We start from the raw sequence: 22329 nt of genomic DNA, 5'->3' as shown, positions 1-22329 counted from the left end.
ATCTGTGTGGAGCGATGAGGAGGCTGTAACCTTCCTCACATTAATGCATGAAACTAACAGAAACGTCACATTTCCATCATGTTTTCCATCATTTGAGCGTCGACTGGAGCTCTTTTAATGACGTCATCTCGATGCTTTAATGGCGCCAACAGGAGAATTAGCTCCACCAGCTGTTTATCTCCATCAATCAATGAACTTGTATTCACACAACAGTAGTGGATGGAAATGAGCGTTCATTTGCATTTTCTTGAGCTACATTTGAATAGAAACTTAGCTTACGATAGCACAAACGTTTGTGTGCAGGTCCGTCTGCAGAGCACTGACACCTCACCTGACAGTTGACACCTTGCTCTTTGTACCCAAATCACATCTATCCATCACATTTTTGACCTTATCTAAATACTATGGTATCACCATGTTTGGTAACAGGTATCAAAACAAAGCTTGTAATAAAGTATGATGATTCTTTTATCGTGAGCATTTCAACAGAAGATGCAAGCATGAATCCAATAACGCTCTTAGATCAGTTCAGGAAAAGACGCTACAGCCAGAAGCAGCTTAGCTTAGCATAAAGACTGGAAACGGGGAAATAGCTAGCCTGGCTCTGTCCAAAGGTAACAAAATCCTACCAGCACCTCTAACACTCTGCGATTTGTTGTTTTAACACTTTAATTTTTGCACAGACAAAACAAACAAGATGTAACATGTAACAACTTCACAGGTGGATTTTGTTCGCTGTTGATCATGGTCATGAATTTTCATAAAGTTTTAATCCTTAAAGGCATAATAACATTTCCGCATTAAAATGTGTAAAATATGACTAGACCTAAATTAATTATTTTGTTGAATTGTGTAGTTAAATTAGTTTTTCCAACAATGTTCAAACGCAGAGAAATCTGTACTTTTATTCAAGGTAACGGTGCGTTTCATTTGGTCAATGGCGTCGTATCCTCTTCACCCCTTTTGGTTGCTATGACTTCTGGGAAACACAGGAAACGCCAGATGATACGTCAGTGAGGAAGGAAGTCGGTGAACTAGCTAGCCAGCCACTCTACTGTTTACTGTTGATTGTATTGCTCACTCGTGACGATTTTTCATTGCCATTGGCTGCGTGTTCTGTCGCGAAGCGGTCTCTGTAAAACCTTAATACATTACCTCGTCCGTAAATTATGATTTCTGTCTGAATCGCATCAGATTTTCATCGGCAATGGTGATTGTTTAACAGTGAAGACAACAACTCGCATAATCCCATGCTGCTTCACGACGTCATCAAAGTCTGTCTTTTGTTATTGTTTTGATTGTGAGACCCCATAGCAGCAGAAATTACATACTGTGTATTTAAAATTTTATGAAATCATACCCCAGTTTTGTAAACTTTCGTAGAAAAGGTTTCAGTCGTAGTCATCTGGACACTGTTTTCAGAATCAAGACGTTTCGGCTCCCATCCGGAAGTCATTCTCAATTGTGAAAATGGTCAGTTTCAGGTGAAACTAGGCAGGGTAAACAGCAGACACTCAGGAAGACTCCTCCCCGAGGGCTTAAGCAGCACAGAGTAGCTTAAATTTCTGAGTTCTCAGACCATTTTCACAATTGAGAATGACTTCCGGATGGGAGCCGAAACGTCTTGATTCTGAAAACAGTGTCCAGATGACCACGACTGAAACCTTTTTCTACGACGGAACACTCCTGGACGAATGAGGGACTACACGGTCATATTTATGTAAACATTCATATTTCAGCAATATACATTAAATGTATTTACATTCTGTAATTACCTCTTTATATACATTTTTATTGTTTATTATTGCTAGTGGCGGAGTCCGCCATTCCCACGCTGGAGTCAGATTGCCTTCTCACACACACGATGGACTGAGGGGGAAACGATGCAGCTTGTGATCCAGTGTTATTGTTTGTAATTTGATCTCACTGTTAACTGTTCACTCAAGTTACTGCTAATGCTAACACAACGTTTTGTACTGCCGCTTCACATTAAAAGACTTCAACTGGTCAAACAAGGGGTGGCTTTTATTGTGAAGTAGCTACAGGAAACGCAATGTGTTTGTCACAGAGGTTAGCGATAAATGCGAATTAGAGAAATATTATTGACTGATGTCTCCATTAAAACAATGTGAGTTTGTTTGGCTGCGCTGTAAACAAATATATTTGGTCTTCTGTGTAGAGCAAATGCTGCATTAAACCGCACTTCACGCAGTATATAATACATTGTTTATATAACATTATAGTGTAGTTGTAAGCAGACATAAGGACATGTAAGTGTTTATTAATGTACAATTATCTTGCCTTCTCCTATGAAGACACACACAGTGGCGACTTTTATTAGGTACACCTGTAGAATCTAATGCAATCTAATACAACAGCACTGAGGTCATAATGGTGTTGTACTGGGCTGCATTATATTCAGAGGTGTTTCTATTATTCTGACCCCCTCATGTATGTAAACGGGGAGGACAAAAAAACTAGAAACACCTCAATATAATGTCGTCCAGTACAACAGCACCTATAACTATGACCTCAGTAATAGACATAATTCACTTTACACATTTCTGACAATGTCACCAAAAAGTTTGAGTAGAGATAGACGATATGGCAGAGCTGTTGTATTGGACTGCACTAGATTGTACAGGTGTACCTAATAAAACGGCCACGGACTGCATTTTATATTATTACAACTGTATTATATTGCCATTCATTGTCTGTTTAAACACCAGCTTTCACTTATGGATGCTTTACACAACAAGTTCAAGTTATTGACAACTAGATTATAGTGTTATAAACAATGTATTAAATGTTTATGTGGTGCTTATAAATGCTAAAGCGTGACCTTTTAATCAGATAAAAACTTATCCTGTGATCTGCTGTCAAAGAACATTTTAGTACTTTAGGTTCTTAAGACCCAACCCAGTAAAATGGATCTGTATAGAACAGTTTAGGGGTCCTAAATATGCAGTGGTGGAAAGTAACTAAGTACATTTTAGTAAGTACATGTACTGTACTTAAGTACAATTTTGAGGTACGTGTACCTCACTTGAGTATTTCAATTTTCTTACACTACATTTATTTGATAACTTAAGTTACTTTGCAGATTCAAACAAACAACAAATAAAGTATGAATTATTATAAGAGGTTAAGATGAGACTTTATTGATCCCTTTATTGGGTAAATTCACAAGCTACCCAGCGGAATATAAAGTCATTAAAATGAGCTCCACCTTTTACCAGCTGCAACATTAAAGGGATGAACATAATGCATCAATAATTATAATCAAATTATATATAGCAGCCTGCAGGGACTACATCTCACAGCGGCGGGACACGAACCATTCCCACTGATGTAAAGAATGAAGAGAGGAATATATATATATATATATATATATATATATATATATATATATATATATATTCTGAATTGGGCCATTCTGAATAATCAGTACTTTAAAGTATATTTTGATAATACTTTTGTATAAAACTTTGAATGCAGGACTTTTACTTGTAACAGAGTATTTCTACATTGTGATACTTGTTCCACCACTACATACAGTATACGTATGTACCAAGATATACAGTAGAACCTAAAAAGGTTCAATATAGAACCACTTGTTTTGAGAGTGTGCTGCCAAGATGGAGTGTGTGTGTTTTTGAGTGCGTGTGAAGCATTAAACACGAGATTTTGTCCTCATCAGCCTGCCATATAGACACACACACACACACACACACACACACACACACGTGTGTTAGTAGAAGTAGGTCAGTAGTGAAAGGGTTCTCAGCTGTCCTCACACGGCCTCTGTTCGTCCCGTCACACCACTCGTGTCGACTCTAATTTTCTCTTCCTCGTCCTCCCCCTCCTCCCTCATCCCTTTCTCTCTGCTCTGATTAGGAGGGGAGCAGGTCCCACCCCTGGTTCAGACGGGTCTTGTGTAGGTTAACTCTTCAGTTGCCGCCTCTCTTTCCCCTCCCGTCTTTTTTTCCCCTCTTTATTTTATACTAAAAACAGTCAACTTTTATCTCCTGCGAGGCCGGCGGTCTGCTTGTGTTTTCACGGAGGCCCCTGCCAGACCATTTGCGGCATGTAACTGGTGTTTTCGAGGGAGACCCAACGCCACAAAATGGAGCAGAGCTGGGTGTTGTGAAGGACGTGAATCAACCTTTTTACCCTGATGTTTCATTCACTAACAGAGGCAACAGAAAGGAGAGAAATTTGGTTTAAAAAAACCTCTGAGTGGCACCGGGTTTCCAGCCAGTGAACTTCCAGGAAGGCTGGATAATGCCCAGATCTGTGAACAAATGGTGTATTACCTAACCCCAACCAGCTTTACATGATTTACAGTAGAGGAGGAGAGGCGGGTGTTTGAGCTCACACTGCCATCTGCTGGAAAAAGAAGCAACAAGAAGACAAACCCCCTTATTTCACCACACAGACGTGCCAAAACGCCCCAACATGGCTCCCGAAAATGTCTCTGGCAACCTCACGGACAAATTCACCCCAAATCAGGACGGAGTTTAAGAAAACAAAGCCCAAAACGTAAAGCTCAGTCTGTTAAACCGACCGGTAAAAAGGTGGAGTGAGACATGCAAAGGCTGTGGTTTGAACCTGGAGAACAGTATGTTCCCTGGACTGGTTAGACTGGTTTCTATGGTGCTGCTGCTGGTTTCTATAGCATGTCACCAGGCGCACTTGGCGCTGAATTAATGATTTTGGCTCAGTGTGGGAATCGACACTAAAAGGAACGAAGCAGCTGTTTACAGGGAAATAAATGAAAGATGTTCAAACAGGACGGAGATTTAAAGGAAGGTGAATATTTCTGTAAAAATGTTTTTTTTTTAAATGATACACAGGTGTTTTTAAATCTTTTAACTGTTGTACATGTGAGATATTTAGCAGATGTGATGCAGCAGGAGAGCAGAATCACCATTTACACACAAGTCACAGCATAGAGGTCAAAGGTCAGAGCGCAAACGGTTAGACCAGCGGTAGGAGTGTGTGTGTGTGTGTGTGTGAGTATAAGAGCGATACAACAAAGTAAAAATACTGTTACAAGTAAAAGTCCTGCATTCAAAATCTTAAAGTACAGAAGTATAATCACCTTTCAGACAGTTGTATTATATATCACATTATTATTATTAGATGCATTAAAGCAGCAGAAGTTAAAAGTACTATAAAATGAAAATACTCAAGTAAAGTACAAGTACCCAATAACATTGTACTCAAGTACAATACTGGAGTAAATGTACTCAGTGACTTTCCACCCCGGTTTTTAATGTGTCTTTGTAAAAGCATAAAGATTCAAATGACTCTAAGAAACAAAACTAAAAACCCAGCATCTGAATCGAACCTGTTTATACGCCGATCATTTACGTTCCGCATTATACAGTCAGTGGCCACTTTATTAGGTACACCTGTACGATCTAATGCAATTCAATACAACAGATAAATTCCACCTTTTTTACAAAGTTTACAATGTTCAGTTTTTGCTGACATCGTCAGAAATGTGTAAATGTTTGTCGCTGAGGGTCGAGTTAAAAGGTGGCGTTGGACTGGATGACTTAATATTGAGGCGTTTCTAATTTTTTGTCCTCCGTTTGCGTACATGAGGGGGGGCGAATATTAGAAGCAGCTCTGAATATAATGCAGTCCAGTACAACACCATCGCTAACTATGAGCTCAATGCTAAAACATAGTTTAATTAACAGCTCTACTAAAACTGAACATTATAGGCTTCATTAAAGTCGACTTTATGACAGATCTGCTGTATTGGATTGCATTAGACTGTACATGTGTGCCTAATAAAGTGGCCACTGAGTGTATAGTGTATTAATACTATTGATGCATTAAAGCAGCAGAAAAGTAAATGTACTTAGTTACATTCGACCGCTGAATAACACATCATCCGTGTACTCGTGTGAGAGAGCTTGTGTACTTTTTGGGCTTTTTTAATCTACATTTTTATATCGAAATCCACCTTTGAGTGTTTCAGTTGAAATGTTTAAATGCGATAATCGGCACAAACTAAATTCCAGTTCTTAGAGCCAGATATCTCTAGCTAAAGCGATTAGTCGATCAGAAAATTAATCATCTCGTGATTTACTGATTTATTATTTTATTTTTCAATGTTGCAGCTTCTTTGATGTGAAGACTTGCTGCTTTTCTCTGTTTTATGATAGTATACTAAATACCTTTTGGTCAGGTAAAACAAGCAATTTGACTTCATCACCAATGGGAATTATTTAATTTTTTTTGGTAACTTTGAACTGTTTAATCTTAAATCACATTTTGAAGACATTTTCTTTTCGTTTCCGACCAACCAGAGGTGTTGAATGTGAACGACAAAAATGTAATCTACACTTTCTTCTAAAGAGCAGAAATCTAATTTCTCCTCTCTGGTTTCATTAAGCATCAGAGACAGGAGTTTTTTATTTATTTATTTTTAATACTGGGGTGATTACCGGGTGGCGAGCATGTGTGGTTCACTGTCACTGTAGCACAGATTCATTCATCAGATTAGAGTCAGATATTTTTTGCCACTTGTTGAATGCAACTTGATGTTGCGGGCTTTTTAGTTCAGATGAAACTATGTCAAATAAGAGAGTCCGAGCAGCATCTCAAGCCTGTTTCTGTTTCCAGATCAGCACAGAGACAGTTAGACCAGCTGAATTTGTCCAAGTGTTTCCTGTGACCTCCTCCTGACCAAAGCTGAACGCTGGTTGGACTGAGTTTTGGAGACCAGGTGTCTCTATCAGGTAATTAAATTTACACAAAAGCATGTCAGCTCTATAAGCAAAAGCTAAAAAAAGGGGGTGGGGGGGGTCTCCTATTCAATCATTTAGTCTACAAAATGTCAGAAAATAGTAAAAAAAAAAATGACCAGAAGTTCCCAAATCCTAACGTGATATCATCTCTGTCTTACTTGTTTTGTCCAGATATTCAATTCAGAGCTACAACTAGGGATGCACCGATAGTCACCACAAAGGATGACGTTCACCGATGGCAGTGGCTGATGTTTATCTGTCGTATCAATTTTGCGCTGGCTTATTTATATTTGTCGTAAAGCAGCTAAAAATGCTTATGAAGCAGTTATTTTTCCAAAAAAATCATCTTTTCCATGTGAAAGACGGTTATCTTAAAGGTTGTTTCATAAATTGATTGAATTTATGCTCGTTCAAAGATGGTGTGATGAAGGGTGGAATGACAGTTCAGTTATTTTTTTTTAATAATGAATATTTTTGTTTCCCAGCACAAAAGGGGGAATAAACATCGGTATCGGCCCAGAATTTCACAATCGGTGCATCGCTTGCTACAACAATAAAACATTATTAATTAGCAATTTTGATAATCGATTAATTGTTGAAGAATATTTCCTGCATTTGTTTTAAATCATCGTAAACTGAGTATCTTTCAGTTTTAGACGTCACCTCAGACTCTGAGAAACTGGGATTCACATTTTTCACTATTTTCTGACATTTTATAGACTAAACAAGTTATCGATTTAATTAAGAAAAGAATCGTTAGTTGCAGCCCCAATTCAATAAAAAGTGCTGGAAACAGTAAATTACTGGCGTTTAACATTTTTAATGATTTACCAGTTATCTAAATTAGTTTGTTTTATTTAACTGTCAAATAAATGTAATCAAGTAAAAAGTAAAATACTTCCCTCTTAAAAAAATAAAATGTTTGGAGCTCAAACGATTTGTCAATTGATCAGTCAGTTACATGACACAGAATTAATCAGCAACAAGTTTTGATCGTTTTTCAAGCACAAACATCATCCCAACTTTCTCCGGTTCCAGCTTATTAAATGGGAGGATTTGCTGCTTTTCTTTGTTTTATTGTTTATTGTTTCATTTAGACTGAAAACAAGAGATGTCAAGACATTTTCACAGTGGCTACTATTTAAAATATTTATTAATCTGCCACTTATTTCCTTGACCATTCAATCATTTTGTCTATAAAATGTAAGAAAATAGTGAAAAGTAGCCATAATAATGTCCCAGAGCCCCGGTGACATCTGAACATGGACCAACAGTCAAAAACAGATTTTGTTGATTGATTAATCGACTAATTGTTTCATAAAGTAGCATAAAATGTAAATACTCCAGCACAAAGACCTCAAAATTGCACCTAAGTGCAGTGATTGAGTAACCTTCAGTTTTTAAATGTCTTTGTCAAAGCACGAAGATTAAAATTAGTCTATAAAACAAAACAGCAGCTGAATCAAACCTGTTTTTTCACTTTTTATTTCTTTGCTTGCAGACATAAAAACATATCCATGACAGTCCAGATATAATAATAATAATAATAATAATAATAAATAAATTAACTACTAAAAACTGTTGGCTATTAAAGCAATTTAAAGAATGGCAGAAAGGCGTAACTTTGCAAAATTACAGAGCTCATATAAGGATCCCACGTCGCTGATGAAATCACTTAAAAAAACCCAATCGAAGAGAAGCTGATTTGACAATTCACTACCACTCTACCTGCTGATTGTTCTTTAATGTTTGCATATCCTAACAGAGTCCTACACGGTTCAGTAAACACAGGAAGAGAGAGCAGAGAAAAGCAAAATAAAAGCTTATTTCTTTTTTTACCCCCACATATGAAAAGTTAAAATGTTCCCGTGGGAACCGAGCCAAGTGCTTGTGGTTTCTCGTCCCTAAAATATCGTCTGTAATTCTTGTGGAAAACCTGAAAGATATTGTTTACTAGTTCACCCGTATTTGAGCAAATAAATGCACTAATAACTATGTCTTCTTTTTTCTTTTTAAAGATATTCACTTACTTTGGTGGCGAGGACAAAAAAAAAAAACGCCATCTGAAAGACATAATTATTATTGTGTACTTGTATTTTCATGCATACAGTATTTAATTCTCTAGAAAAAAGAAAACTGTAAATTGTAAATGTCACAATCTTACCGAGTTTGTAGCTTAACTGACTGAGGTAAAGTTGCCTGTTTCCTGAAGAAGAGCACACATGCCTTTTTTGTTTTCTTTTGGACAAGGACACAAACAGTATTTGGGTTCATCTCCCTTTCAAGCTGATCAACTCTGATAAATCTGCTTGTTGTTTAAAAAGACCCTCACCCAAATAAAAAACTATTTGGGAACGAGTCTAAAATGGCTTCTAAAAAGTCTTCTCAGAGCCTTCATGTGGAGCTGGACGTCAAAGGAAAAATCCACCTTCAAAACACATCTTTTATTTTGTAACATTCGCTGAGGGTTTTAGTTCATGATTTGTGTTTTGTTGTATTTTCCATCATTTTGGTGAACCCTGTCTCTCTCTCTGCCTATTCTATTTCCACCAGAGTTCCTACATTTCCCAGAATGCCTTTCAACAAGCCTCAGAAGACCCTTGAACTTGCTGCTTTCAGTCAAAGGAGGTGAGTGTGTAGAAAGCCGGTCATGGTGTAACAGAGAGAAACAGTAATAATTGAAAGTAAAGTGTGCCGAACTCTACCTGGATAGAAACAAGTTTCATGATCTGGACTGTTTTAGTAAACCAGTTCTGTCGGACCAAATCGGCATGTTTGGAAGTCACCATCACGCCCAACGACATCCTCCAAAATGATCATACAGTTGAATCAACAGAAACTGAACATTATAACGCGCCTAGGTGTACCTAATAAACTGGCACGAGTGTGTCCAGTGGCAAAGTCAAAAACTAAATCCCGACACTATGCTGATCATTCATCAGCTGTCGAACTTAAAGCCTGACCGATACAGTATCATTGATTATATCAGTATATATGTCTGAAGTTTATTAGAAACCGTTACAGAGTTTGTCCACCAGAGAGCACTGATACGTTTATTTTTACACTGTTAAATGTCCTCTGTACATATTTTGGTCTCAGTTCCAAATTTAGGAATTATATTTAATAAAAATGTTAATATATTATTGGATTTTAGAGTCTCAAAAACTCTAATATTAGTTTGGCTGTTTCGGAAGTTTTCTGTGCATTTATGATGGTAAATAACTGTTCAATGATCCCACAATGCAACTATAAATGTGGTGTACAATGGATGGTCGTTAACTTAAGTCCACTATGTAGTTATTAATAACTCTGGTTAGACATTTTAACAACGCTAAATATGCACCAATTGTTTAATGAAGAGTTTTAAGGTGGATTTTCCCTTTTTGTGATCTGTGTGTTAAATTCACAAACTGAACTGATGTCATTGAAACTGAATGGACCCAAACACCTGCTGACATGGAAATTATCACCATAAAGAAAATAACTCATAATAGTATAATGGATTCAGTCCCCATTATATTGTCGTTCAGACTTAACAAATCACTTGAAAAAAATATATACAAAAAGTTAAAATGTTGACGTGGAATTAATTCCAGCACAGATTTTTTTTTTTTTTTTTAATTTTAAAACAAAAACTTAGAAAACAGAATGGCACTAATTTGTCTATTCACAAAAAAAGTATGGTTTTAAAAACCTTTTTCTTTCAGAACAGCAAAATGTTTTCTGTGTTGGGTTTGGGGAGAGGACGTTCCCTTGAGAGAAAAAAGGTCTGATATTCTGAAAAAAGTTATTTTATATTCAAGAGAAATCCATGTGAGGCCTCACCTCTTAGAAATGTTTTGGATTTTTTTTTTTTTCATTGTAAGAAATATGACAAAAGGCCAGAATAAAAGCCTTGTTATTTGTACAGGAGCAAAGCCAGAACTTACTCTCGTGCTGACGTTTGGTGAGAGGCGTCGCCCTGCACGTTGGGTTGGTCCCCACAGTTCATCAGCAGAAACAAACTATATCCTGACGCTTTGTCCATTTATTCAGCTCCGTCACCTCAGTGCTTCTCAGCTGCATCAGGACCCAAAGTTCATCTCCAAGGCACAAACCTGTCGTAACACGTCATCCATCTGAGCTGTGACTCCGTCCGGCCGTCTTTGGGTCCCGACCCACAAGCTGAGAAACACTGACTCATATCGTCCTCCATGTTGTCTCCAAAGTGGGGGAAGCAACATTAATGCTGTGGAATACAAGAAAAGGAAAAACAAATTAATTCAGATATAATGCATTACTGAAATCCCTGCTGACCTGATATATACAGTGTTAACAGCATTAAACGCACCAAATAAACCTACAATATGAGACTGCATTTTATGTACACATTAAAAGAATGTAACTTATTCTATCTACTTAATCTCTCCAGCGTGTTCTGGGCCTCCTACCAGTTGGACGTGCCCAGAAAACCTCCAAAGGAAGGCATCCTGATGCCCGGACCACCTAAACCGGCTCCTTTCGATGAGCAGGAGCAGCGGCTCGACTCCGAATTCCCTCCAGATGTCGGAGCTCCTCACCCCGTCGGAGCCCAGACACCTTACAGAGGAAACTCCTTGGAGGTTTTTCTGGGCAAGTCCAACTGGTAGGAGACCCCAGAACACGCCTCAGGATCCCCTAGGAGGAGCTGGTGGAGAAGGACGTCTGGACTACGTTGCTTAGCCCGATATATCTACTTGATCACAAGATTATGTGCCTTATGTGATACTTCAGTAAATTACCTGGTGATAATGACTGTAGCTACGTATCTGAAACACTGTTCAGAAATATTTACCCTCTTAACGGATGTCAACTTCACATTCAGTTCTGCTGTATTTTAAATTTATTCCTGTTTAATGCTCATTCATAATCAATTTTATTTTTGGAATTTCCTAGAGTGCAAGTCGATGTCTTAAAACATCTTGTTTTGTCGACAAACAGTTTACGATTGCAAACAGAGAATGTTTGTTTGTTTATTTTTGCTTAATAAAATGACAGCTAATCAAAATTGTTGATCAATTAATCTACCAATTTTAACTTGTCAAAGTGCCCACTGTGTGAATGTTGGATAGCAAGAGGAAAGCTGAAATTTAACCTCTTTGTATTTGTTGCAGGAATTCAACTGCACTTGTTTTCAGTCTCTGTAGATGAAGAGCTATTTGAACAAGTTTTACCGTCCTTCTGTTAGATCAATGTGCTATATAAATAAAATTTTCTTATTCTTACATGTAACTTCTGTTTACTTACAGTTGTGTGAATCTAAATGAACTAAATGCAAACCTGCGCAGTGTAGCTGACATGCAGATCAAAGTCACTCCAGTCTGACACTCACCTGTCTGCTCATGTCTGCTCCTCTGCCTGAGGCTGTGATTGGCCGACACCTTCAGATTCCTCCTGTATCGTTTCGCCGTCCTCCACCTTCTCCTCGGCTTCCTCCTCCTTCTCCTCCTCCTCTTCTTCTTCCTCGTTGCAGTCGTCGTCAGTGGCCTCCTCTCCTTGTTCTTTCACCTCCATCTCTCCTTCACTGTCTCCATGCTCTGCTGCCTCTTCCTCCTCCTCTTCTTCTTCTTCCTCGTCCTCCTCTTCCTCCCCCTCATCACTGAAGGGCTCCTTGCCCTCCTCCACCCTCCTGGCGGTCTCAGAGAACCAGTCCCTCACCTGCTCGTAGCTCATGCTGGACTTGGCCACCAGATCGTCCAGATCTTTCTCACTCAGGGCCCGGTGTTTGAGGTAGTAGTCCTTCAGAAACGCCTTACCGGACTTCACCTGCAGGAGGGAGACATTAAAAACCTCAGCAATAACGTAAATACATACTTTACGTTAAAAAGTATAAGGAAAACTCTGACATTTAGAGAAATACGCTGTCTTATCAGGATCTAGATGAGACGATTGATATTAATTTCTGTGTACGGTGATTCACTTTGTATAAAAGCACCAAATTTGCAACGTTTCATTTGTTGTTCCAGTTTTAGTAAAATGGAGATTTTGCCATAACATATATACAGAAGTATCTGTAATAACTCTGGTTGTATTACTCCATTGTGGGCAATAATCAGAGAGCAGATCTAATTCATGGCAATATTATATTTACAAGATTTTTGCATTAATGTGATAAAATATTTTAGTGACTGGATTTGTAAAAAGTGTCTCAACTGAGTTTGAGATTTTCTATATCATGATATTGCAATTAAAAATTACATTTACCATGACTGGAAGCAGGGGAACACTACTAGCCTCTGCCCTAAATAAAAATTAAATATTGTTACAGTACGTGTTGTATCTTGTTAGCTAGCAAGCTACCCAACAACACGTCATCCGAATTTTGATCAAAGTCAATCAATGCAACTAACCATTATTTTCTTAATTGATTATTCGTTTACTCTATGAAATGTCAAAAACATAGCGAAAACATTAAACTTCCCAGAGTCCCAGGTAACATCTTCAAATGTCTTGTTTTGTTCCACCAAAAGTCCAAAACTTAGACATTCAGCTGCTTTTCTTTGTTTTATAAATCATAGTAAAGTTTCTCACTGGAGAAGTTGGAACCAGATAATGTTTGACTTTTTTTTTTCACAATTTCTGCTTGAGGAATGACTGAAACAATTAATCAATCATCAAAATAGTTGATGGATTAATCATGTCGAGTGTCTGCTGTTCATAAATTACTGTAACTCCGACATTAATGGCTACAATGTTTTGTCTTCTATTCTACACACGTTAAATACATAAGACAAAAAATGTAAATAAGACATCAGTTGTTGGAAGGCACTTTTTGTGTGACGCTGGCTTAAACACATCCTGGAACTACAGAATATCGATAGTAATTTCATTTGTGTGCCCAAGTCTATCATCATGACTTTATGTTGCTTGATTAATTTAGAGTCTCTATAATAAGTAGTAAAGTATTATGAAAAGCATTTGTAACACTTAAAGATCCCATGAAATGAGCATGTGAACTCCTAATAAACTGGTAAGGGAGTGTATATCGCACACACAGACCTTGATGGCGGTGGCGCCCCCCTGTGGAGAGCGTTTGCAGGGATACGGCCGGCGTGTCCTCCTGGACCAACCACGGAAACGCTTCCTGGACTTCTTCTGGCTCTTAGCTCCACCGTTCAGCGCCTCGTCCACCTTAAATCCATTACATTTATTTATTAATACAGTCAAAGTGCTCTAAAGAAGTGCAACTATCACTGTGACTGTTCTTCTAACAAATGTTCTACTGCTGCTCTTTAAAAATATCACAAACATTAAGAGTTCATACACAGAAAATGTCTTATGGTATAATAATTAACACAAACACTTTTACCTTTCCACTCTGGTAGAGGTAGTACCACTTCAGGTTGCTGTTCTTGCAGGCGTAGCGTGTGTCTCCGAACCAGTTGACGATGTACGTCCTCGGCAGACCGCTGTCCTCCGCCATCTGGTCGTACTCCTCGGGCGTGGGCCACTGTGTGCGGACGAAGGCCTTCTTCAGGATGTGGAGCTGCTCTGGCGTCTTCTTCATGGTCTTCCTGCCAACGGGTGGCGTTGTCTGCCTCTCCTGAGCCGAGGATGAAGGCACAGCAGCTGGTTTCCCCTTCTCGCCGTCCCCCTCCACGTCATCGTCCTTTGACTGTGCCCCTGAAGGCATTTTCCGCCTCTCAGTGAACCAAGCGTCCACCTCACGTCGCGTCAACTTCGTCTCCGCACGCAGCCGGCTCAGCTCCTCGTCCGAGGGCGTGTCTGATTTCTGGAAGCTGGCCTCCAGGATGAACAGCTGCTCCGGAGTCTTTTCCTTGAACTTCTGCGGCGTGAAGTCAGGGAAGGCATGGCGGAATTTGACCCGCGGGTCGCTGGAGGAACCGAACGACCCCATGACGTTGGCAGAAGTCGGGGAGGAATCGCTGGCGTCGTCACTGGAGTCGATGACAATGGTGGCGTTGTTGTCGCTGTTGTTGCTGTCGTTAAGGCTGCCGCTGCTGTGCCTTCCTCCTCTGCCTCCTCCTGGCGTTGCCGCTCTGCTAGACGAGGTTTCGCTCAGCAGGACACCGTGGTGATCCTTCGAGTTCCTCTGGTTGTAGCGCGTGTCGCTGAACCACTTCTTTATTGCTCGTTTGGAGAGTTTGGTGACCTGCATGAGTCGCGATATCTCCCCCTCTGTGGCGAACTGCCTCCTGCCGTAGCTCGCCTTCAGCTCCGCCAGCTGCTCCTTGGACTTCTTCGGTTTGGTTGCCGATGCATCCAAACTGAGCGCTGTGCTGGCCGACATCTCAGTCTTTGATTCTGACGTTGACGGTTCGGCGGCTTTGGGCTGGTTGCCGGGGACACCTGCGACTGTCAGGGTAATGGGAGAGGCGACCGGCATGGTGCTGCTGTTACCGGCCACCTGAGTGAGGACGAGGCCCGGCTGACCGACGATTTGGCAGGTCTGGAAGATGGACTGCAGGCCGTTGGTGGCTGCAGCGATGTTGGCGGGGATGACGGTGATGGTCTGAGGGACGGTCTGCACCGTGCCGTTAAACTTCTTCCTCCTCGCCTCCTCCACCTGCCGAGGGAAGGACCAAAGAGCAGACTGTTAAGCTTGAAGTTCACTAATACATTAATTTCATCTTAACTGGAGTGAAAGACAAATAAATCAAGAGGTTATGAAAAGCTGGGCTGGTCTATAACTGGAGAGAAGTACTGGATGCTCTCTGGAAAAAGAAAAATAACGTCTGGTGCTATGAACACTATAAAATGGAACCAGGATCAATTGATTGTGTAATAAAGTGATTGTACATATAATTTACAAACTCAAAAAAGTAGAGTTAAGTTACTCGTCTTGTACATGTTGGCTGCTGATGAGGATCATGTGACACTAAATTATTACTAATCCCAAACAACTGGGAAGAGATAAGATAAAAAGCAATGAAAGCAAGGCACCACTTTAAAAAAAAAAAGGTCACATAATCAAAGAGATCATTACATTACAGGAAGTCTATAAAAATGACTTTTATGAAGTGATCTGATAAACGACTGTGAGTCTGCCAACTTCAGGCACATTATTCCAAAGCGTTGCTTGTTTTTAAATTAAGCCAAAATAAGAAATTCATGCTGTAATTGGACTCTTTCTGGGGTTAGAAGGTCTTTGATATTACAGGCTGAGCCACATCCTATTTTTACTGGATGATCCATAAAATATATTTCAGAATACACTTTATATCTGATGCCAAGATGACTTGATATAAAAACAAATGTGCAGATAAAAAAAATGCTAAAAATCACGTCATCTTTTAGGCTTTCTCCTCTATCTCAATGACACAGAAACTATCACACTTCAAATAAAGTCACCTGCAGGCTGCACGAGTCTTATTTTTTGCCACACATGAGGAAATAAATGTGACTCCACGCATCTTTCCATCATTCACAGTAATCAGAAAATCATCACGTGCGTGCCACATGAGGTACAAAAGTGTAAATTGCAGCCTAAAACAGGGTGTGGATGTGATGTGGTGTGAAAGCATCTTGTGAAGCACCGACCTCCTCCGGCGTCCAGCTGACTCCGTGTTTCAGCCTCTGAGCAGAAAACCAGACCTTAATCTGCTCCTCGCTGAACTTTGTCTGCGAAGACAAGCCCATGATCTCCGACACCGAGGGATACGGAAACCTACAACACAAAATCAGAGTCTGACTGTTCGTTTTCTGCAAAGAGAGCTGTTAAATTAGGAAAGGAAACAACAAGGGCTGTATTACTGAAAACACATTGCTGCCGTCTTGGTGTTTAGTTCTTTGTTTCCGTTTCTATTCATTCATTTAACAAAGAGAAACCCAGTGAGACACAAGGAGTCTGTTTTGCAGTCTACAGGAGATCATATCATCCCCTGGAAGTAACTTCAAACTCATAAAAACAAGATACAATACATAAACACCAGGGCGATATGACGGTATATACCGTGCAACGTTAGAAATGTGTCCACCGCGGGACCTATCCCGTAGTGTCTCTAACGGTCATGCACCTCTGAGCTGGTTTGCCGCAGAAGAAGAGGAGAGTGACAAGAAAACATGGAGGAGGAGAGTGAAATTGTAAATACAGAGCAGGAGGAGTTGTTTTTGTTTGTTTGGAAGTTCCAAATAAAAGAAGAAAATAATCAAATGTGATGAAGTACAGACGGTTATTTTAAACCATTTCTTAATTGAATTTACAGAACAATTACTGTATTATTGTGATATAAAATTACATATACCGTGATAGAAGATTTTGGCCATTTCACCCCCCTTATAAACACCAATAAACAAGACTTTGCAAGCTTTGTGCAGATATGGATGAGTCTTTATGAAGTTATACATATTGGCCTAAAGGGACTGTAAAAAAGATGTGGTCACAAAGAAAAGCATCAAATCCTCACATTTGAAAAGCTGGAACAAGTAAATGTTTGGCATGTTATTCCATTATCGACAGAACAGAATTCTACTGAAAGATAATAAATGTCGTGGCCCCGCCCCCCCCCAGGTGCAGTTACCTGTTGTAGGCGGTGACCAGCAGGACGTTGTTGTCCATGGCCGTGTTGTAGGTGGGGATGCTGCTGATGGGGATGAGGAGCTGAGTCTGCGTCTGAGTGCTGTTCTGCTGGTTCTGCAGGGCCGACAGAACCTGAGCCAGCGTCCCAGGCGGCAGCACGGCGCCGCCACCCGAGCTGCCTTTAATCTGCAGCACGTTGGGACTGTTGACCAGGATGCTCTGCGGGACGGCCTGCACTTGCATTGGCGTGGAGACGGGGATGAGGCGAGGGGCGACTGTGGCGGGGGTCATCGGGGCGGGAGAGAGCGTAGGCGGCTCCTTGTTCTCGTCATCCTCATCGTCGCTTTCCACTTTGATGACGTCGTCGACGGCCATTTTGTGCGAGGCGGTGAACTTCTTGGGTTCCGGCCTGCTCTTGATCCTCATGATGGGCGTCTTGCTGAGGGCGATGCCTTTGCGGGACGTCTCTTCTGCCTCGTCATCCTCCACTTTGACAAAGCTGCCATCGAAGGTGAGGTCGTTGACCGTCTGCTGGAAGATGGTCTCGTTGTTTCGCTTCACCATCGTCCGTGTGAAGTTGTCCTCGCCCGGGTGGAGACGAGCATTGTGGGCCAGCAGAGTGTCATAACTAGAGGGGGAGAACTGTTGCTCAATACCTCTTTTATCACAAATAAGCATTGAAAATATAGTATAGTAACAAATATAGATTAAATAATAATTTTCTTAAAGAAACGGTTCGCCACATATTACATCATAAGCCATGATGGAACGAAGGGTCCAAAAGCTCAAAATTAATCTGGCTACGACCCGTCATTCTACAAAGATGAAAGACTAATTTCTTGTTTCAAGTCACCTGAGCAAGTTCATTCGCTGAAGAAGGCTGTGTTTCTGCAATACGGTTGAAAGTTCCTGGAAACAACTAAGTAAGTGTTCTGTGTTCAGTCAAAGAGCCACCATATTTTTTAAACATACGCCAGGAATTTCAGTTCATTAATTATGGCAACTAGGTGGGAGAAGAAGTCCCGTATAAGCTCCAGTGAATAACATTTAGGAGGAGCTATTGGCAGAAATGGAATTTAATATTTATCAGCGTATAATCACCTGAAAATAAGAATTGTTGTGTTTTCGTTACCTTAGAATAAGCTGTTTATATCTACAGAGGGAGCGGGTCCCCTTCCACGGAGGCCGCCATGTTTCTACAGTAGCCCAGATCGGACAAACTAAACACTGGCTCTAGGTAGAGCCGTTTCACTGTAGTTTCTCCTTCATGCTTGGAAGGGGAGGGCGAGGCGAGCGGTTTCCAAATGGTTGCAATCTGCAATTTCACGGCTAGATGCCACTAAATCCTCCACACTGGACCTTTAAACAGTTTGTGAAGTCACTATTGTTAAACCACAGCTATGGTGCAGAGAGAGAGCAACTCTTTCAAGTCTTTCGATTCATCGTCAATATAAAAAATATTGATTAGAGGTACTTTCACTTTCTTTTCAACAAATACACAAACTAGTGTATGTGCAAATATATTCAGAACCAGTTAGGTTCAGTATTATTTGATGGGATCTTTTTCTTTAGAAGAGAATTTCATGTTGGTTCTAGCGAATTCAGACAAGAGTTGAACCAATCAGCCAAATATTTTACTATTAATATTCTACTTTTGACTGATCAATGAATTGTTTAAACTGTAAAATACAAAAAATATTGAATATTCCCATCAAAAGCTGCCAGATACCAAAGATATTTAATTTACAATGATGTAAAACAGAAACAGCATAGAAAAGCATTAAATCCTCTCATTTGAGAAGCTGGGAATTAAATTAATTCTTTGACATTTTGGGAAATATACTTATTCGCTTTCTGGCTGATGCTGTAATCCAGAGTGATTTACATTGACAGATTTCATCTTGAGAGTTTTGGTATTTGGCATCAAAAGAAAACCGAAGTAAACAGCCTCCCCTGCCCCCACGTACTATACCTCTTGGTGTGGTAGTCACACTCCATGCAGACGTAGGAGGTGTTGATGACAACATCGGGATGCTGCGTGTCCACATGCATGGTGAACAGGTTGAGCTCTGTCGTCTGGAAGCTGCAGTATTTGCACTCGTAGCCCCCCTCTGCCATGTTCGAGTCCAGATAGTGGTCTGAGACCTGTCTGAAATCTGCGTCCTCGCCCCGCTCCTCCAACAGACCAGAAACCTCTGAGGAGATGGTCGCCACGCCGTTACTGTTCTCTGTCTCAGCTGTATCTGTGACGTCCTCCATCTCCTGATCCGAGTCAACGGTTCCTCGTGGAGGAACCATACACGGTGTGGTGGATTTCCTCCTGCTCGCCATCCTGAGGTCCGAAGAGCGCTGTTTCAAGCCGAGTATTAAAGCCGTCTCAGTTCAAGTCGTCCTGTTGTGGCTCCATAAAGTAGGATGTCGTCTGTCGAAAAGTTTCCTGTGTTATCCTTAAATCCTTAAGACAAAAAAGCAACAGAGTTAATAATAATAAACTAATATGTAAAGTTCTGTTTAAGGCCACATTCAGACGTGGGAATGTTTAAATCAGTTCAGTCAAACTCTGCAGAGGTTTCTCCTTCAGCTCATTCAGTGTGTTCAGGTGCAAACAGACAAAATGGTGACACAAAATAACGACAACAAACTACACGAAGCTATCAAATGCAAGGAATCGTGAGCGGAAAGTTAAATTAATCAAGAATCGTGATTTTTGTATTTGCTCATTTTTGTTAGAGCCTTGCCAACACTGGATTTTTGAGGCAATACCAATATCAACATCAGAGTTAAAAAATCTGATGAAATTATATTGGCCAGTATTAATTTTTAATAAGAAAAACATTTTGATCGGAATCCCTTAAGTTTGTTCAAGTTTTTAAAGAATTGTGATAAAGTTATGTACTGAGTGGGTTTCTAGATGATATCTTTGGCATGTCTGCAATGCAATTCTTTAATACATATCGGCTGACATAACTGTGACAAGCAAATATCTACCTAACAATTTATTGATCGGGCTCTAAGTTATATATTGCCATAATCAAAGCAGAATCAATATTTGTACTACATGTGTGTATGTGGTTTATACTGCTCATGCTTATATACCATTTTTATCTTAATAATCTAATCTTACATTAACATTCCTCTGGCCACTTTTCTTTTGTGGCTGGACCTTATCCATCTTTAACAATCTATAAAATCTGTTGTATGCTTTGGAAAGACTGTTGTGAGTTGTGTAAATCGCACGTGAGTGTGGTAAATGGGACAAATCAGGCAAAAATCAGGGGAATGGCCTTTTAAAGATGAACTGATAAAATAGCGTGGGTAAAAGTACTGATGCCTGCAGGCTGCAGCCGTGTTCATACTGAACAAACTGTCCCACTCCCGTGCTGTTTATTTCAACTCCTGCAAGCAAACTCTGAGGCTGCAGCAGAAAATGCACTTCCTGTCCTCACACACACACACACACACACACACACAGAGAAAAGACACAGCGCTGTTAAGCTGCACAGCCCAGACTCCAGTCATAACGTCCTGTGACTTCTCAGCTAGCTTACTGTCTTAAGAAATAAACAGAGAAAGAGGAACGACAACAGCCATACCAACATCCTCCTAGCTAACGTTAGCTAGCTGAGCGCTGTGTTGTGTTTAACGGGTCAATTCTCCACAAGTGGCAGCGGATACGAGGCTGTGTGTGACCGTGCGCAGACACCGATAACAGTCTGCTGTCAGCTCGGTGTGTGTTTACCTGGTGAATCGGCTGCCGTTTACCAGCATCTTGCAACAAATAGTTAGCTGGCTAGCGGCTGTAGCTTTATAGCATCTCTGGTTCGGTCTGTTGGTTGATACGCAGTCTTCCGCCTTTTACCCAAATACACCGAGGATCCCATCTGCTTCAGCCGGACACAGAGCTACTCTGACGGCCGGGAACAAGCTAATTACCGCCCGTTAGCTCCGGTTTCAGCTAGCGCCGCTATGACTCGCATTGTTTACTCTGTTGCTTTGTTAATAAAAAGGACAGTTTAATAAAAAAGGCACCGACAGTTCACCGCATCTGACGTTGGCCATTTTTGTACCGCCGCTAAAAGCAAGCAACGGCCGAGAAACATATCCGGATTGAACATTTCAAAATAAAAGCTTTAACTAAAGTGTTCACCAAAAAAGCAGTTTATGTAGATGAAAAAACATAATAATATCAATGATAATAACACATAAAAACACATCACAAACAACTCACTACTGAGGACAACAAAATTAAGAATGTCTTTACAAAATGCTATATTAGTTAAAAGTGACATAAACTACAATAACATTTCATTAAATACCAAAAATAAATCCCTTGTAGGAATTATGGTTGACTATGATGTTACTGTTTGTATGATTTCATGTGAAATAGCTAAAATTCCTGACGTTTACATGGTTTGTTCTCACACAAAATAATGAAATGAAACCATGACAAAATAATGCCATGTATAAAATATATAAACGACTTTAATCATACCAACACCCTATGGTTTGTCTTTATTAGACCTCAAATTTCAAAGACAATCTATGATATTCATTGAAAACAAAACAACACATTTTAAAATATCTTAAAATGTGATTATTTTAGTATATTAACCCTGCTCTTTCTGTATGCAAACATTATGTATTTATTTTATTTGTATGTATATTCTATATTTATGCATGCATTATTGTATTACATTGTTTGTTTTGCTTCATTATTTTTTATTTCCATTATGTTCTTATTTTATTGGAATATAAACCTTTGGTCTAATGGTACATTATAATTGTGTACTTTACTGGCTGTATTGTTGTATTATGTACATTTTGTTCAATTAAACAAAACACCAGCTTAGTGTTTAGATTTTTGTGCGACAATTCACTTATTTTGAAGGTAACCCTGTAAAGCGGAAACGACCGTCGGTGTACTGAGGTCAGTTTGACAGATGTATTTGAAGGTTCGTGTGCGTCATTGCGTCATAGACAGACGACAGGAGCGTGCCAACTCTGTACTATCTCAGTGAAGTAGGCCAATTCACCGTGTACTGATGTAGTTATGCAAGAAGTTAC

The 22329-nt window shown here is 39.9% G+C and overlaps 1 protein-coding gene and 1 long non-coding RNA gene across 4 annotated transcripts in view; one reads left to right on the top strand and one right to left on the bottom strand.

Moving 5' to 3' along the window:
• Positions 1–3068, top strand: part of LOC122864242 — a 36430-nt gene extending 33362 nt beyond the window's left edge. For all 3 annotated transcript variants that reach the window (XR_006375181.1, XR_006375180.1, XR_006375179.1), the window contains one exon: positions 1812–3068. This is a non-coding gene — a long non-coding RNA (uncharacterized LOC122864242). The remainder of the gene's footprint in view (positions 1–1811) is intronic.
• Positions 3069–8236: 5168 nt separating this feature from the next.
• On the bottom strand, positions 8237–21369 carry LOC122864241 (zinc fingers and homeoboxes protein 1-like). Its single transcript, XM_044171505.1, has 8 exons — positions 21005–21369; positions 19238–19720; positions 17267–17893; positions 16287–16413; positions 14095–15312; positions 13785–13916; positions 12118–12551; positions 8237–10995 (listed from the first exon to the last, which is right to left on the bottom strand). Exons 2-7 carry the CDS (start codon positions 19594–19596, stop codon positions 12126–12128), a joined length of 2889 nt encoding a protein of 962 aa, XP_044027440.1. The 5' UTR covers positions 19597–19720; positions 21005–21369; the 3' UTR covers positions 8237–10995; positions 12118–12125.
• Positions 21370–22329: the final 960 nt, after the last annotated feature.

This window comes from Siniperca chuatsi, linkage group LG17 (genome assembly GCF_020085105.1).
Source record: "Siniperca chuatsi isolate FFG_IHB_CAS linkage group LG17, ASM2008510v1, whole genome shotgun sequence".
Taxonomy (NCBI): Eukaryota; Metazoa; Chordata; class Actinopteri; order Centrarchiformes; family Sinipercidae; genus Siniperca; species Siniperca chuatsi.
Note: the sequence above shows the minus strand (reverse complement) of the source record. Positions and strands in the feature narration are given on the sequence as shown.